General features: G+C 50.4%; 1 protein-coding gene across 10 annotated transcripts in view; it reads right to left on the reverse strand.

Annotated features, from left to right (window-relative positions):
• Positions 1–14,983, reverse strand: part of RNF144A (ring finger protein 144A) — a 114,616-nt gene that overhangs the window by 10,841 nt on the left and 88,792 nt on the right. For 8 of the 10 annotated variants that reach the window (XM_081254563.1, XM_081254568.1, XM_081254559.1 and 5 more), the window contains 4 exons: positions 14,878–14,982; positions 14,680–14,740; positions 8,734–8,941; positions 4,098–4,248 (listed from right to left, as the gene is read on the reverse strand). In XM_081254563.1, coding sequence (XP_081110689.1) covers positions 4,098–4,248; positions 8,734–8,941; positions 14,680–14,740; positions 14,878–14,982 — 525 coding nt within the window. The remainder of the gene's footprint in view (positions 1–4,097; positions 4,249–8,733; positions 8,942–14,679; positions 14,741–14,877; position 14,983) is intronic. The other 2 variants (XM_081254560.1, XM_081254567.1) reach the window with 1 other exon arrangement.

Here is a 14,983-nt window from a genome sequence, read left to right on the forward strand (position 1 = left end):
GGATGCAATGACTTCCTTTACGTCTGGTCCATCCTCCTCGCCCTGAAAGTGCTTCCTCTCAGCTCAGACCAAGAAAATGTTCTCAGTACTCAGGAGGAGACCCACCCTCCTCCTAACAGTTCCTCAGACTGTCTAGAAGTGAGAGAGAGCTCGAGGGAACGTCCTGCCCACCCCGTCACCTCCAGGCATCCTCACACCCCGCCTCCAGCTCCAATCACCTTCCCCTGAGACAATCTTCACCAGACCGTCAGGTTCTTGGAGCCAGGACCCTGAGCTGATGTCAGCCTCTGTCACCACATCCCCGGCTCGGTGCATGGCCCCCAAACCTCAGCAAGCAGTGACCGAGGTACAGGAGTGTGTTTTCTTGGACAAAACCCTCTGCTTCTCCATGTACAGGAGGTGCCATTTTCTCTCCTATTGTCCATAAAAAGGACCAGCTCAGTAAACAGCACAAAAGAGAGGCTGATGCTGTTTGTTCACTTAACGGAGGCTGTAAACAGAGCCTCTTTTTGAGAAAAGGGGAAATAAGCACAAGGCCCAGCGTGTCTGAGACGGGAAATCAGTCAGTCCTGCGAGGGCCGGGCAGAGCCGGTGGCGGCAGTGTCCTTTGGCCCTTAGCGGCCCCGCTGGGTGGTCCTCCCAGGGAGCCCCCCTCTCACCCTGAGAGCCGCCGGCCTCCAGTCTGGTGATTTTATAGGCCGGCCTTGTGGAGCCGGAACACAGGCTGGAGCATCAGGAAATCCTGGCTTTTGGGGGGTTGTAGCGAGGGCCCAGACTGCCACCCCCTGACTCACCCCCTGTCCTAAACCCTCATCTGTCCAAGGAAGCACAGGCGTGGATGAACACATGCCTCTTCTGGCTGGAGCTTGTCCTCTCTGGGGCCATTTCTGATGACTTCTGTCCACGGAGACCCTCTGTTCCTCGAACTCCTAATTCTGCGTTCTTTCACCCACACACCACGGAGATTAACCTCCCACTTTAAGCCTCATTTTCCCAGGCTGCCTCTCACAGCCTTGCTCTGTAGACGCCTAACAGCCTTTGGATTTGTTTTCTGAAACGCAAGCTGAGCTGCTCTGCGTGACCCAGTTGAAAAGTCTTCAGGGCTCTCGCCTGGCAGCGCTGGACAAACCCTGCTGCACGTTACAGTCCCCGGGGCCGCCTGGGGAAACGCGGATCCTGACTCCGGGTCGGGGGTGGGGGTGGGGGGGTACCCAGGTCACAGATGCCCCACGTGGCCCTCATCAAGCTGCTGTTCGACCAGTGCTTGGGGGGCCCTAGCCCCCGTGCCAGAGGTCCAGCTCTAGCTCAGCACGGAGACCTGGTCACATTCCCCGCCTCGGCCTGACACAGACCACGTACAGCCCACATCCTTCCTGACCACGTCCTGTCCTCTGGAGGTGACCCGTCTCCCACATTCTGCCCTCTGCCTGGTCAGCTAACTCTCCATAGCTGTGCCCACACCCCACTCCCACCCCAGGCCCAGTGACCTGCCCCGGAGGGGCTGCTGGGGACTCCACACCAGCCGTCTTGTAGCACTGCTCACGAGGACCTGGTGCTACTAGGGGCTTCTCAGTTGGGAGGTCAGCAGCCCCTCAAGGTCACGGATTTTGCCAGCGACGTCCTGGCAGCCCAGGCCTCCACGCGGAGTTGAGTTGCCAACACTCAGGGCATATGCTTCCTGAGCAAAACAAAAGCCTTCTCCCGAACAAAAGCACTCCGAGATGCTTTTACAACATACAAGTGATTTCATTGTGACTTTAAGTTCCTGGATTAAGCCCTTGGGTATAACCACCGCAGGGCCTGCCAGGAACCTAGGTGTGTGGTGAGAGTGAACGTTTCCCTTACATTGTTCAGAGGAGCCTCATCAAGCTTCTGGGTGGAAGCAGAAACAATGGTGCTGGCGAAGGAGAGCACGGTGGACTAGATGCCCGCAGATAACAATGAATTCCTCAGAGCGGCTCCACCACGGAAGGTTTGAGACTCCCTGTCCTACTCTGGCTGACAGGGACTGGTCGTACCCAAGCTGTTGGGTCTTAGGGTCTGAAAGATCAGAGAATGGATGCCGAGTCCACTCCTCATTCCTTCGGTGCTTTGGGGAAAGATGGTTAACCTCCCTGGACTGCTTCTTAAAGTCAGGAAATAATAATCATTCCACCTCTCACAGAATGAGTGCCCGTAGGAAACAACAGAGCTGTGTAGCCCAAGTCACAGATAGGCTCACCTTCAGCCCACATAAGCATCACTTCATAAACAGGGACCATTTACCACCACCTCCAAAAACGATAGAAGGCGAGCGGGTCCCTTCTGTCTGTAAGTGGTAAATGTTGGGCCTGCAGGGGCAGCAGAGAAGCAGTGCGGTCCTGGGCCTCACGGCTGAGGGCGGGGCCTGGCGGGGGCAGGGGAGAGGACGAGGATGGAAGGAATCACCCTAAGATGACCGATAACTCCGGGAGGGGTACGTGCCCAGGAGCCAGTGCTCAGAGAGGTAAATTCCCGAGAGGAGGGAATGGGGACGTGTAAGCCCCTCCTCCGTCTCAGAAGCTCTGCTGCTTCCAGACACACGTTCACACACTTGCCCTAAATCACGGCTACTGTCCTTGATTGACCGCTGCAGAGTCGACCCCCTGTCCTCAGGGTCTGTTTTCTGTGGTCACAGGGTCACTTTTCAGCAGCTCATCATCTACAGAGGAAAACAGGCCAACCTTGGCCCCGAGGACCCTGACTTTCAAGCAGGAAATTGCCCTGTGCTGCCTCTGTCCCTGGTCCGTGCAGAGCCAGGACACAACGGGGCCACTGGCCGGCGGGGACTGTGCTTTAGAGCCAAGTCAGATGGACACACAGACGGAAAGAGAGGGTGTCTCTCCAGAGACCAGAGCACAGAGAGAACAGCCTTGGGCTCAAAGGGGACAGACCTCGGAGAGGTCCGGGTAGCAGGGGAGGTCACAGCAGAAGCAGTGCTCCCTCTGGAAATCTGTGTCTGTCCATTTCTAATACTTCCCCCCAAAAGTCTACCAGGAGATTTGATAACATGAGGTTAAAACTGGCATTTCATTTCCTTTCCCCTTTAGGAAAAGTTGATAAGGAATTGCAAATTGCAGGCCAGACTTTAGATAATATAACATAATTTAATAATCAGTTTGCAAAAAAAAAGAAATACAGTAAAATGCAAATTACATATATATATTATGTATAATACAGGGAGACTATATATAGCCTATATATGATATATAGAGACCATATATTTAGACTATATATATAAATATATATATGATATATAAAGAAACTATACACATAAAGCCTCTGAAGGCCCTAAAGACTTTATAATGCTTCAGACATCATTCTGAACAGCAGAGACAGCGCAGGGTACACTGGGGAGATGGTGGCCATATGAGGCCAGAAACTTCCATTCTGCCAGACGGCAGAGGGTCTGTATGTTCTTCTGCCCTGCAGGTGACACGAGCATCACTAAAGTAACTGCCCCGCGCCCAGCATCTGCGGTCCCCTGCCTCCATCATCCTTGCTATTCTGGGAATGGCCCCTGCTATGGACTGTTTGCCTTCCCCAAAATTCCTGTGTTGAAGCCCTGACCTGCAGTGGGATGGTGTTTGGAGGTGGGGCTGCTGGGAGGTGTTTAGGTTCAAAGGAGGTCATGAGGCTGCGGCCCTGTGACGGGATTCACGTCCTTATAGGAAGAGGAAGAGAGTCCAGAGCTCCCTCTCTCTGCCAGGTGAGGCCACAGCAAAGGCGGCCGTCTGTACACCAGAAAGAGGGTCCAGAACCTGACGACACCGGCGCTGATCTCAGATATCCAGCATCCAACACGGAGAGATCAACGTCTGTAGTTTCAGCTCCCCTATGTAGGGAGACGCTGAGATCCTACCCACCCCTTTAACACCCAGGCTGAACCCCAGCCTGGGCTGACCCTTCGCTCCCAGAGCTCCTGCACAAACTCCCATCTTTTGATACCACTGCATCCAGGGAGCTCATACTACCATAAATACGCACAGAGAAAACGCCTGACAGTGTAACTTCAGTGAAGCAGCTGGCGCACGCCTGCGGCTTCAGCCTGACCCACAAAGCCCCCGCCGCGTACTCACATCCAGGGACTCGAGGCAGTACCAGCAGAAGGCGTGCTTGCAGTTCTTACACATCATCTGTGCGCACCCCTCATCCCGCTCGATGTAGACCTTGCACTTGGGGCAGCGTTTGATGGGCGCGTCGTCCTCCTCCAGTTGGAAAGTGGAGCTGCTGAGGGAGAAGCTGCATCAGGGCTGTGCTCAGAGGGCCAGAGGGCCGGGAGACACCTGCCAGCACAGGTTAACCCTGGAAGCACTAGCTCACCTAGAAGCACTGAGGTCACCTGTGAAATATGTTGAAACCAAAGAGACTGGAACTCTGGAAAACAATCACCAAAAAACTGCGAAGCAGGGCTTCCCTGGTGGCGCAGTGGTTGAGAGTCCTCCTGCCGATGCAGGGGACAAGGGTTCGTGCCCCGGTCCAGGAAGATCCCACATGCCGCAGAGCGGCTGGGCCCGTGAGCCATGGCCGCTGAGCCTGCGTGTCCGGAGCCCGTGCTCTGCAACGGGAGAGGCCAGGGCAGTGAGAGGCCCACGTACCGCAAAAAAAAAAAAAAAACAGCTGTGAAGCAGCCAGCTTGACTTAGGGAAAAGAAAGAGCAAGATCAGCACATGTCTGAATTTAGATGTGCACAGACAAAGCAAAGAAAATAGGGCAAAAGGCTTACAATGGAGGTCTCTGAATAATGGGATTACGGTCAAATTTTATGTCCTTATTCATATAATTGTATGCTTTCCTAAGGGTTGATAACACATGGTATGCTCTTTGCCATTATCAGAAAAAAAACACATTAAAACACACACACACACACTAATTGCTTATTAAGATCTACTTGGCGTGTCTGTACAAAATTGTTTTCCTGAGAGGTCTGAGCAGGCCCGCAGGGGTGAGCATGGTGGCATTTAAGCCTGGGGTCAAGTGCAGCTCTTCTGCACACAGGCTGGGTGGCAACCTCTCTGAGGCCCAGCCTTCTGGTCAGTGTGAGTGTGACAGATGGGGTTACGCAAGTGTGAAGGGCACAGGGCAGTGCAGGCCTGTGTGACGTGCCCAGTAAACGGCATCAATGATTCTATGCTGCTCATAAAAAGACAGCCTAGGTATCTTTTTAGGTTGACTGTAGAATGATGTCCATCCCATGCTATTCATCTTAAAAGACAGCTAAAAATGTGGAATCATCTGGAAAAAGAAGCTGTCAAGGGCAGTTACCACTGATTATGGGGCACGTACTGTTTGAACTCACTGCAGCTACTCAACGTCACCAGGAGAAAAATGATTTCCCATTGGGATGAGCAGCCTTTTCAGAGCCTAAAGCATTCATGAGTATAAATTCACTACAAGAGAGCAAATTCTGGCATCCCGAGTAAGTTCTTTTTTTTTTTTTTTTTTCCGGAACACGGGCCTCTCACTGTTGCAGCCTCTCCCATTGCGGAGCACAGGCTCCGGACGCGCAGGCTCATTGGTCATGGCTCACGGGCCCAGCTGCTCCACGGCATGAGGGATCTTCCCGGACCGGGGCACGAACCTGTGTCCCCTGCATCAGCAGGTGGACTCTCAACCACTGAGCCACCAGGGAAGCCCAATCCTGAGTAAATTTTGGCTGAAGGATCTTCCACAAGCATCATAGTGAATGCCAGCCTTAATTATGTCATCACTTTACACGGTTGTCTGAGGTTAAGTGAGCTTCCAAACAATTGCAGTCTCAGGGTTTTCCTAAGCTTGAGGCTCCTACACCGTGGGGCACGTGTTCCACCTTAATAGGTTCTTGTTTCATTCACTAGTACAAGGTGACCAGGTAAGACGACCTGGAAGGAAGCAGTATGTCCTCGTAGTCAGGGGGTCTGGAGACAGACATGCAAGCCCTGGCTGGGCTGTGTACATACTATCAGTCTGCATGTCTGCAGACATGAGGCAAACTGCATCCGTCTCAGAGTGGGTGATGAAGATGTAAAGAGTTTCTCTGTGCTGAGCACATAGAACCCAGCACGTGTATAGTAATCACTCAATAAATGCTAGTTGTTAGTAATACTATTACTGAAAGATAATACAACTGTAGCTCAAATTCATCTCTAATTTAACAGCAAACTGCAGACCAGCCTGGCCGCACAGAATGTGATTTACAATGAAGCAGGGCTGTCATAACATGTGCAGGTGCCTCCATGGGGACGGGCAGGGACCAGCCATGCACAGATGCTAGCTGCCTCCTTCTGGAATGAGCTTGATTTCTAACAAAGGCCAAAAGTCAGGAGGTACCAAGTCCCACGATTAAGGTTGACTATCAGGTTAGAAAACATTGTTTTGGTTTGAAAGCCAGGTGTGACCTTAAAATAATGAAACCAATTTTCTCATGTGACTCATAAACTAATTTTGAAGGAAATGCCATGAACAGAGGCCACGTTCGTGGAGAGCACCTCTCAGGGAGACTTTTCAAGCGGAAACAGTTAAAATATGTAAGTTCTGGTGCATTGCGGCATGGAAATTATATGGTATGGACAAAAGTTTTCAAACATTTTCTGGTACCTGAATTATATTTAAAATGATTATTAGTAACAACTACTACTATACACCCAAACTTGTGAAGGCAGGTAGGAGTCTTTTGACAGTTTCATCACAATTTACGTGGTCTAATGTCTTTAAGGGGCAAACACACAACATAAATGAGTGGGGCTCGTCAGGTGGTGGGTGGGAATGGGGGTTAAAGGAAGATTTAACTTAAAGGAAAAAAAGTCTGTTATATGAAAATAACCGAGTGTGTCCTCAATTATAAATGGTAGTTGACAGTCCGCCCAGGGACCAGGGAGACAAGAGGGAGTGGTGAGGACTGTGGCAAAGTAAAGATGCCAGAAACCCCAGATAAAAAGGGGTTGCTGTCCAGCTCCAGACACCTGTCTCCTGGTGGGGATGTAGTTCCACGTGGCTGGATAAGCCAGAAAGTCAGATTTTTTGGGTAAAATCTTTGTTTTATATATTTTCACAAAATGAGATTTGTGAGTTCTTATTCAAATTGCCCTTGTGTCAGTTTCTTAGGTTGCACAACCTGATTTTTTTTTTCATTTTGTTTGTTCTCGTTCTTTCTAAGGTATATCACGGATGATTTAATATACACGTACGTCGTGCCATCGTGACATGATTGCGGTCTTTGGGCAATAACCTCCATGAGACCAGAACACCACAGATGAAGAAATACTAAGTCGTCAGGCACTCAACACCCACCACCCTCCACCTTAAGAAGGTTTTATGGATCCCTTCTCCATCCCTCCCAAGAGCAGGACACCGGCTCTTCCTGACTCCGGGTTTTGCTGGTCCTTGGAAGGGAGGAGCCCCTCACTCACTAAGCAGGGCCTTCTCTTAAACAGTCACCCGACTGCTTCACGAGGGCACAGCCCCGCCTGCCCTCTACCTGCCTCTTCCCCAGCCCGGAAATCCAGCTTTCCCGGTTATGTGTAATCTGTCACACTCGCAGTGTGGCTCTTCTCGCAAAATTATGAAGGATCAAGACCCTAAGTGTAAGTTAAGTGATCGTTCTAGTGTTTCGGCGCCTGCTGTATGCCGAGATTTGGGGTGACAACGCCCAAACACACACAAGAGCTCAGCCTACTGGAGGGACTGGTCACATCAACAGATGAACTAACAGCCAACAGGGCTGGTGTTCTCATCAATGCAGACAATCTCCACGGGGGACACAGAGGGTGGGTCTCCAACCCTGCCCTGGGAACTGGGAATCTTGACAAAAGAGGGGACATGAGCCATGTCCTCGAGGGTGGCAAGGAGTCCCCAGGGAGAGCAGGAGGGCGGAGAAGGGACATTCCAGGCACAGCGCAGAGGTGCAGGCGGCAGGGGACAGGGGTGTGTCCGGCGTCGCCACGAGGGTCCTTGGGCAGGTCGAGCTGTGGGGAGAGGGGCGGGGGCGGCAGATGGGGACAGAGGAAGACAGGCTGGTGACACCTTCGGGTGGATGGTGAGATTTACTCTACCAGGAAGTGGCCTCAACCAGCGCTGGGCCATCTCTACCTGATTGAACCAGATGCCACTGCAGATACTGGAGGACAAAACAGCTGAATACTATCAGTTTCTATGCTTCAGGCTACTAAATTTCAAGGTACACAGAGTGATGCTGTGGTGTCCACCTGGCCGTCCCGGCTGAGGGTCTGGCGGGGGACGGGAGGGCAAAACCGCTATAGTGGTTTACCGCATCCTTCCTGCCAAGGCCCCCATTTCAGGCACATGTGGCCCCCTTGGCCTCAAGCACCAGGAGCCTGTATTTGGCGATCCTTCTGGTGTTTCTAACCACTGCCCCCCTCTTTTCTGCTCCTGCACCCCCATTTAGGATCATCTGCAGCACAGTGGCGTCTTGGCAAAACTTCAGGTATCACAGGACTTAAGACCCTGCATAGTAACTGACTGTTCATATGTTTGCCTTCCTGGATGGGCAGAGTGTATGCTGTTTCTTATGCAACTTTATATTTCCAGAGGCTGGCACAGTGCCAGGCACATAATCAGTTCTCAAAAATTAATAATAAACAAATCCAGGTCTGAATGAGACCCAAGAGAAGAGCATACGTGGAGACTGACCGGGGTGCAGCCCTGTCCTCCCCAGAGGCACATTGAGGGAGAAGCCTGATTCCTTCTCCCGGCCTGCAGTCTGTGCCCCGAGCATACCTGGTCTCCCCGGGAAGGAAGGTGATGGGCATGGTCTCTGGGCAGCCCTGGCCAGGGTGCCAGCTGGCTTTGCAGGCGGAGCAGAATTCCGTGTCGCAGGCTTTGCACTGTACCAGCTGCGGGGTCTGCAGCCCCATCTCCTGGAGCTGGCACACAGCCTGGCAGGTGGACGCCGGGCACCAAGTCCGACAGGGGTCCAGGAGCACCTCTGGCACAGGGAATAAAAACGGACAAGTCAAACTCCGCAGGACCAAGGATCTGGCGGGGCTTCGGACTGATGGACACGGACTTCACGTATTTAAGGGAGAAAAGGAAATCAAGGTCAGATATAACATCCCCTTCACGATCCGGGACCCATCTGGCTCTACCTCCCCCCCCAGCCACTCCCCACTTCCCACTCCACCCACGTGGGGGACAGCAGATCCCCAACTACCACCAGAGTCCTCGTGGCTCAGGATCCCCTACACCCTGGAAGCCTCGTGGTCCAGGGACCACTCCTGCTCTCTGCCCACCTGCCCTGGGACATAGCTTCGTGCAGTCAGGCCCGTCCTCCAGGCTCGTAGCCTCACAACCTAGCCCAGTGTGGGGCGTGCATCGGGCATCCCAAAATATTGGTTAAGGATGGAAGGAAAAGAGGGAAGGGAGATGGCTGATTCTTCTTCTCACCAAAGGTCAGACCTCTGACTTATGACTGTCTCCCTCCCAAGTTCAAATCTAAGCCCTGAGCTAAGGCCTGTATGAAATTCACTCTTCAACAGCTGGCTTTCCCTCTGAAGTGGAGCCCATGTCACTAAGAAGCCTGATTTGATGAAATCAGTCAGGAAGTGGATTTTGAAAAACACCACAACCCTCCCATTCCTTCACATCTGCTTTCATATCTCGCATTTCTTTAAATAACGGTCCCGAGCTGTCCTTCACGTGAGCCTGCTTACTGGTTCCTTGGACCCTTTGTCCAGTGTGACTGGACTCTCAATGCAGGCCAGCGGGAGGGAGAGCTGGGCAGGAACCCACACGGATGCTGATGCAAGGCCAAAACGCCGCGAGGGAGGCCAAAGGATTCCAGGGTGTGTTCAAAGGCCTCCAAGTCAGCCACTGCGGGCCGCTCTTGAGAAGGAATGGACTGCATTGTGCTGGGAACTTGGAAGCAGTGAAAGGCCCTTGCAGGCTTCTCGGCCACATGACCAGCGATGGCCAGGGTGGGTGGGTTCACCCACATCAGAGACAGGATTTGTAGGCACTGGGACCTCCAACAGGCTGGGGCTGTCATGAGCTGCAGGCACCCGGGCCTCACCTCAACAGGCCACCCGAGTGTTTGCCATGCTCCCCGATCAAATGTGGATTCAGCCTGCCATGAATGAGCTCCTGTCAGGTACAACTGGACTAAAACCCATCTCACCATCCAATCCGGGGGCTCACAGTAGGTATTTCAGTCTTTGAGGGCCATGAGGTCTCCATCCAGCTCCTCAGCTCTGCTGTGGTAGCAGAAAGGCGTCTGTGTCGATCCGTGAATGAGTGTCCCAAGAAAACTTGATTTATGACCCCAAGCCAGGGGCCGTACTAATTTGACCCGCTGGCCATGGCTGGCCAACTCCTAATCTAATCTAACTTTTTTTAAAAGGTGAATTACTCAACAGCACAGAAGTATCAAATTGGTAGGCCTGGCAGAAGCTTTAGAAGACTTACTAATACAAAGGAACACCTGCATTCAGGAAAATGTGATACTTTTTAATTGTTTTTCTTTATAATAAGGTAAAATCTGCCTGATGCCCCTAATAATGTGTGAAGGAGTAAAATTCGCTCTTGTCACGGTGAGCTGAGAGCGCTGGCTTTTCTAAGACTGTCTCTGGCTGTCCAATCCGAGGTGGTGGTTTTCTGGGAAAACGCACGTATGTGGGGCAGTGGCCTGCAGGCCCCTGGGCTGAGGAGGCAGGAGGAAGGCAGAGGAAGAGATGCAGAGGCGGCCTGGGGCACCAGGGGAGACGCCAACGGCCGCTGCCCCAGGGTCCTGTGCCTTTTAGCAGGCGGCCCTCCCCCTCCACCATCTGGAATTTCTCTAAGAGCTCTGCCTCCAGTGCTGGTGTGCTGGTGGGTGAGTCAGGGTTTGCCGCACCTACATCACGGGGCCCCTATGTGCCCGGCCCCCGAGGGCAGTGCTGCGGCATGTGCGCGCTCAGCCTGCCAACAGCAGAACACGAGCAGGTATGTCCTCAGCGGGGTCTGTTTCCCTGCCGACTTGACAAGGTGTTCAGTGCTGTTGCCCCTAAAGGGACAACACTGTCCAGTTTAGACCCTTCCGGTTCCCACCACTCCGCGCTTCTGCTCTGAGGAGGCTGTGACATCAGGAGGGGACCAGCAGAATCTCTGCCTGCGTCTCACGGCAGAGCGCCATCTTCCGTCCACTCCTCTTAGATGGCACGCGTGGCTGCCAGCGGGGGGGAGGGGGGTGCTTTTCATGAAAGGCCCAATTATATCATGCAGCGCACAGCAGAGGAGACCTAGTTAGGGTTTCCATGGTAACGACTTCAACTGTGCGACCTGCGTCCTTATGGCACCGCCCATCCCTATGGGAGAGACTCCCTGTGGGAGACGTAGAGGGCAAACACTCTGCCCCACGGATCTGCGAGCTCAGAACACCCTTCCGTCGTGCTGCCGGCACACATGCCCCTATGGGCACAGCCTGGGCTCCTCTCTCAGACGTCTATTAGAATTCTACATCATCACCCTGCTGCTGGAGTCTGCCAGCTGGATGTACAAGATGGGATGCAATCAACAGGAAAATCCACACCAGGCAACAGCAGAGGTTTTCTTTCCAGGATGTGTTTGTACATACATATCTATGTCTGTCTATCTATCTATATATTACATATATATCTTATACTATACATTAGATACATTATATCATATGATATATTATAACTATTATAAATACTGTATCTAATATTTATATATACACATATTTGTATATATTTTCACACAAGGCAAGCAGTGTATTTTCTGGCACACTAGAAGAAACTCATCTTCACTCCCATCTCCCAAAGGTATATTCATAATAGATTAATGAAGCAGTTCCCTAATAGCTCTACTTATCAAAAAGCCCAAGACTCTTTTAAAAGATGTTTTTCTTTCCTTTTTTTTTAACATCTTTATTGGAGTATAATTGCTTCACAATACTGTGTTAGTTTCTGTTGTACAACAAAGTGAATCAGCCATATGCATTCATATATCCCCATATCTCCTCCCTCTTGCATCTCCCTCCCACCCCGCCATCCCACCCCTCTAGGTGGTCACAAAGCACCGAGCTGATCTCCCTGTGCTATGCGGCTGCTTCCCACTAGCTATCTGTTTTACGTTTGGTAGTGTATATATGTCCATGCCACTCTCTCACTTCGTCCCAGCTTACCCTTTCCCCTCCCCGTGTCCTCAAGTCCATTCTCTACGTCTGCGTCTTTATTCCTGTCCTGCCCCTAAGTTCTTCAGAATCATTTTTTTTTTAGATTCCATACATATGTGTTAGCATACCGTATTTGTTTTTCTCTTTCTGACTTACTTCACTCTGTATGACAGATTCTAGGTCCATGCACCTCACTACAAATAACTCAATTTTGTTTCTTTTTATGGCTGAGTAATATTCCATTGTATATATGTGCCACATAAAGATGTTTTTTTTTCTTAAACACAACTGTCCTTTGAGAAGCACACTGTGGAGGGCCCAGCATCCCCACTTATACTGGTCCATTCTCACTGCCCTGGATATATAAACAAACGCCTGCAGCGTGGTGTGGTCGGTGCTCAAATAGGAGCTCGTGTGTAGTCCAGTGGGGGGGCATGCAGGCAAGGGCGATGGACCTTCCCTGGAAGCTTGTTTGTTCCCAGCCTTGGGGCTCTTCCAGTTGGGAGAGTAGGTGCTCAGAAAGCACCTCACAGCCTCCCTCCTGGCTTCCTGCTTCCCAAGGACCTGGCTGGAGGAGTGGGGAAACTCAGATTGAAATCAAGGCTCTGATATAAGATGAGACATGCAAAGTTCACAGGAAGACAGTGTTTGAAACTTTAACCATAGGACTTTTTAGTAACTAAAGGTTGTCAGAAAATCATGGCAACTGTCAGTTTTAGTCCAGTCACCATCCTCATTTGAAAATGAATTTCAAAGGGAGAGAGTACATTGAAAGTTACTCACTGATCCTGTCTCAGAATTTGCTCAGTGACCAGCTATAATCAATAGCTGTATTTTATTAGCCCTAACATTTTAACATTTCATTCAGACCGGTCTCTGGTCCTATTAAGTCCGAGTTCTTTTTGTGTTTTTTGCTGCTTTGAATGTAATGCTAGAAAAATGTTTTAAAGTGATGGGTTTGAGATATTTTTTTAACCTAAGTCGAGTTGGGTTCATTATTATGCAAAGGAAAAAAAAATCTTTGACTAAGCTAAAGTTCGGAAGAAATAACACAGTTAAAATTATTATGTAGGAATATTTACCCAGCTGCGTTTTTAAATTCAATGTCATAGAAAGTTCATTTTCTTGTAACCCAAATAACTGCCAGTTTCTCTCAAGATTCCCACTGGAAAATGTTTTCAGAAGACGCTCAAAGTCTCAGAAATCCAAATTAATTTTATTGCTCCACATACTGACTTTTGTATCACATGGCATTATATTTAAGCTATAAACTGCCCCAAACCAAACAATATATGGCATTTAAATAAATAAACTCTTGAAAACAAATTTCAATGCCATCAAAAATCCTGTTTGATTTTTTTTAGGTTGGCCACACATTACCTTTTATTTTTTTCCTTGAGAAGTGAGCCTCAAGAGGAAATGCAGCTATCTTTAGCATTTCTTAAAAAAAAAAAAAAAAGAAAGAAAACTTTCCACATTCAGCTAAACTAAGAGCCTCTGGACACTTTCCTCTAGTCTATTCCGCATTCCATTCCCATCCTGATGGTGTTTTCCTGTAAACACGCCACCCAGGGCTGCATCTCTCATAAATGCCTGATCCAGGCAAGGACTGAGAACCAGTCCAGGAAGAGCGGGGAGCAAACTTCAGTGCTCACAAACTGAGCTGAAAATTTTACAATCCAGATGCAGCATCTTCACAATAAAGTTTTACATACAGAGCATCTTCTACCCATGTCTTATTCTGCTCCTTTTCAGATGAGCCCAAGGTCCAGAATATGTATGAAAACGAGGCCAAACAGAATCCACAGACGCTTTAAAACACCATGTTATGATCCTGAAGTATTTCAGACAGCAAAGAGAAAGACCCATCCCGGACGGTCCGCATGTCTGAACTCTGGAGCAGCCCGGCTCCAGCCAGCAGGGCTGGGCAGGGCACTGAGGGGGACCTGGTCCACACCCCACCCCACTATCCACCAGAGATGGAAACCAGGGCGCGTCCGTTAGCCTCTGTGGGTGTCAGGTTAACAGACAACCTTGTCGGGCTGTTGGGAGACTTGGTGAACTAAGGACTCAGCACCCACTGGTCCCAGCGTGCATGAGGGAGCCTGTGAAGGCGATGGACATGCGTGCGGTCAGGATGGTGAGTGCCACGATTCCACCCTGCCGGAGCTCGGGACTTGCTTCCAGGCCTTTGTATCTTTTAAATTCTCCGGAGGTCTAAGAATTAGTTCTCAGACTGTTAGGCCTTAACCTGGCTGGAGAATAATGCCCCACAACGGTCTCTTTAAACTACCCCCAAAATCCCAAACCCCTAGAAGCAAGCTGTGTTTCATGAATCTTTCCTGTTCCTAACTAGATCCCTAACAGAGGCCTTCCAACTGTGAGCTCTGCAGAGAATTCAAATGCCAGCCGAACTTCAGAAGTCTAATTTACATCAATGTTTTCACTTCTGCTGTAGTCAAATGATATATAATCACAGTCACCAAAAGCACTCCCCCAGGTTACCCGGATTCTGTCACAGGAATCATAACTGGCTAAGACACTGGGGCACCTACCTCTTTCAAATTGTAGCTTTTTGTATCTTTGCATGATTTCAGCTGCAACCATACACTCAATCTAAGGGAAAAAAGAAAAAGGAGTATAGCAATCTGAGGGCTAGACTACAATACCAGGTCAGCCTAGACAGAACCCATAACCCCCGATCTGCTGAGGAGCCCATGCGCGTGCACCCCAGTTTCCCCAGCTGAACGTGCCTCGTTCTCCTGTAGGTGGCCCTGTTTGGGGCAGGCAGCATCAGGGCAGCTAATGGCAGTTTCCAATCCTTCTTTGATCAAGAGTTCCACATACTGTTTCAGGCAC

The sequence above is a fragment of the Mesoplodon bidens genome (assembly GCF_964165515.1).
Source record: "Mesoplodon bidens genome assembly, chromosome: 14".
NCBI lineage: Eukaryota > Metazoa > Chordata > Mammalia > Artiodactyla > Ziphiidae > Mesoplodon > Mesoplodon bidens.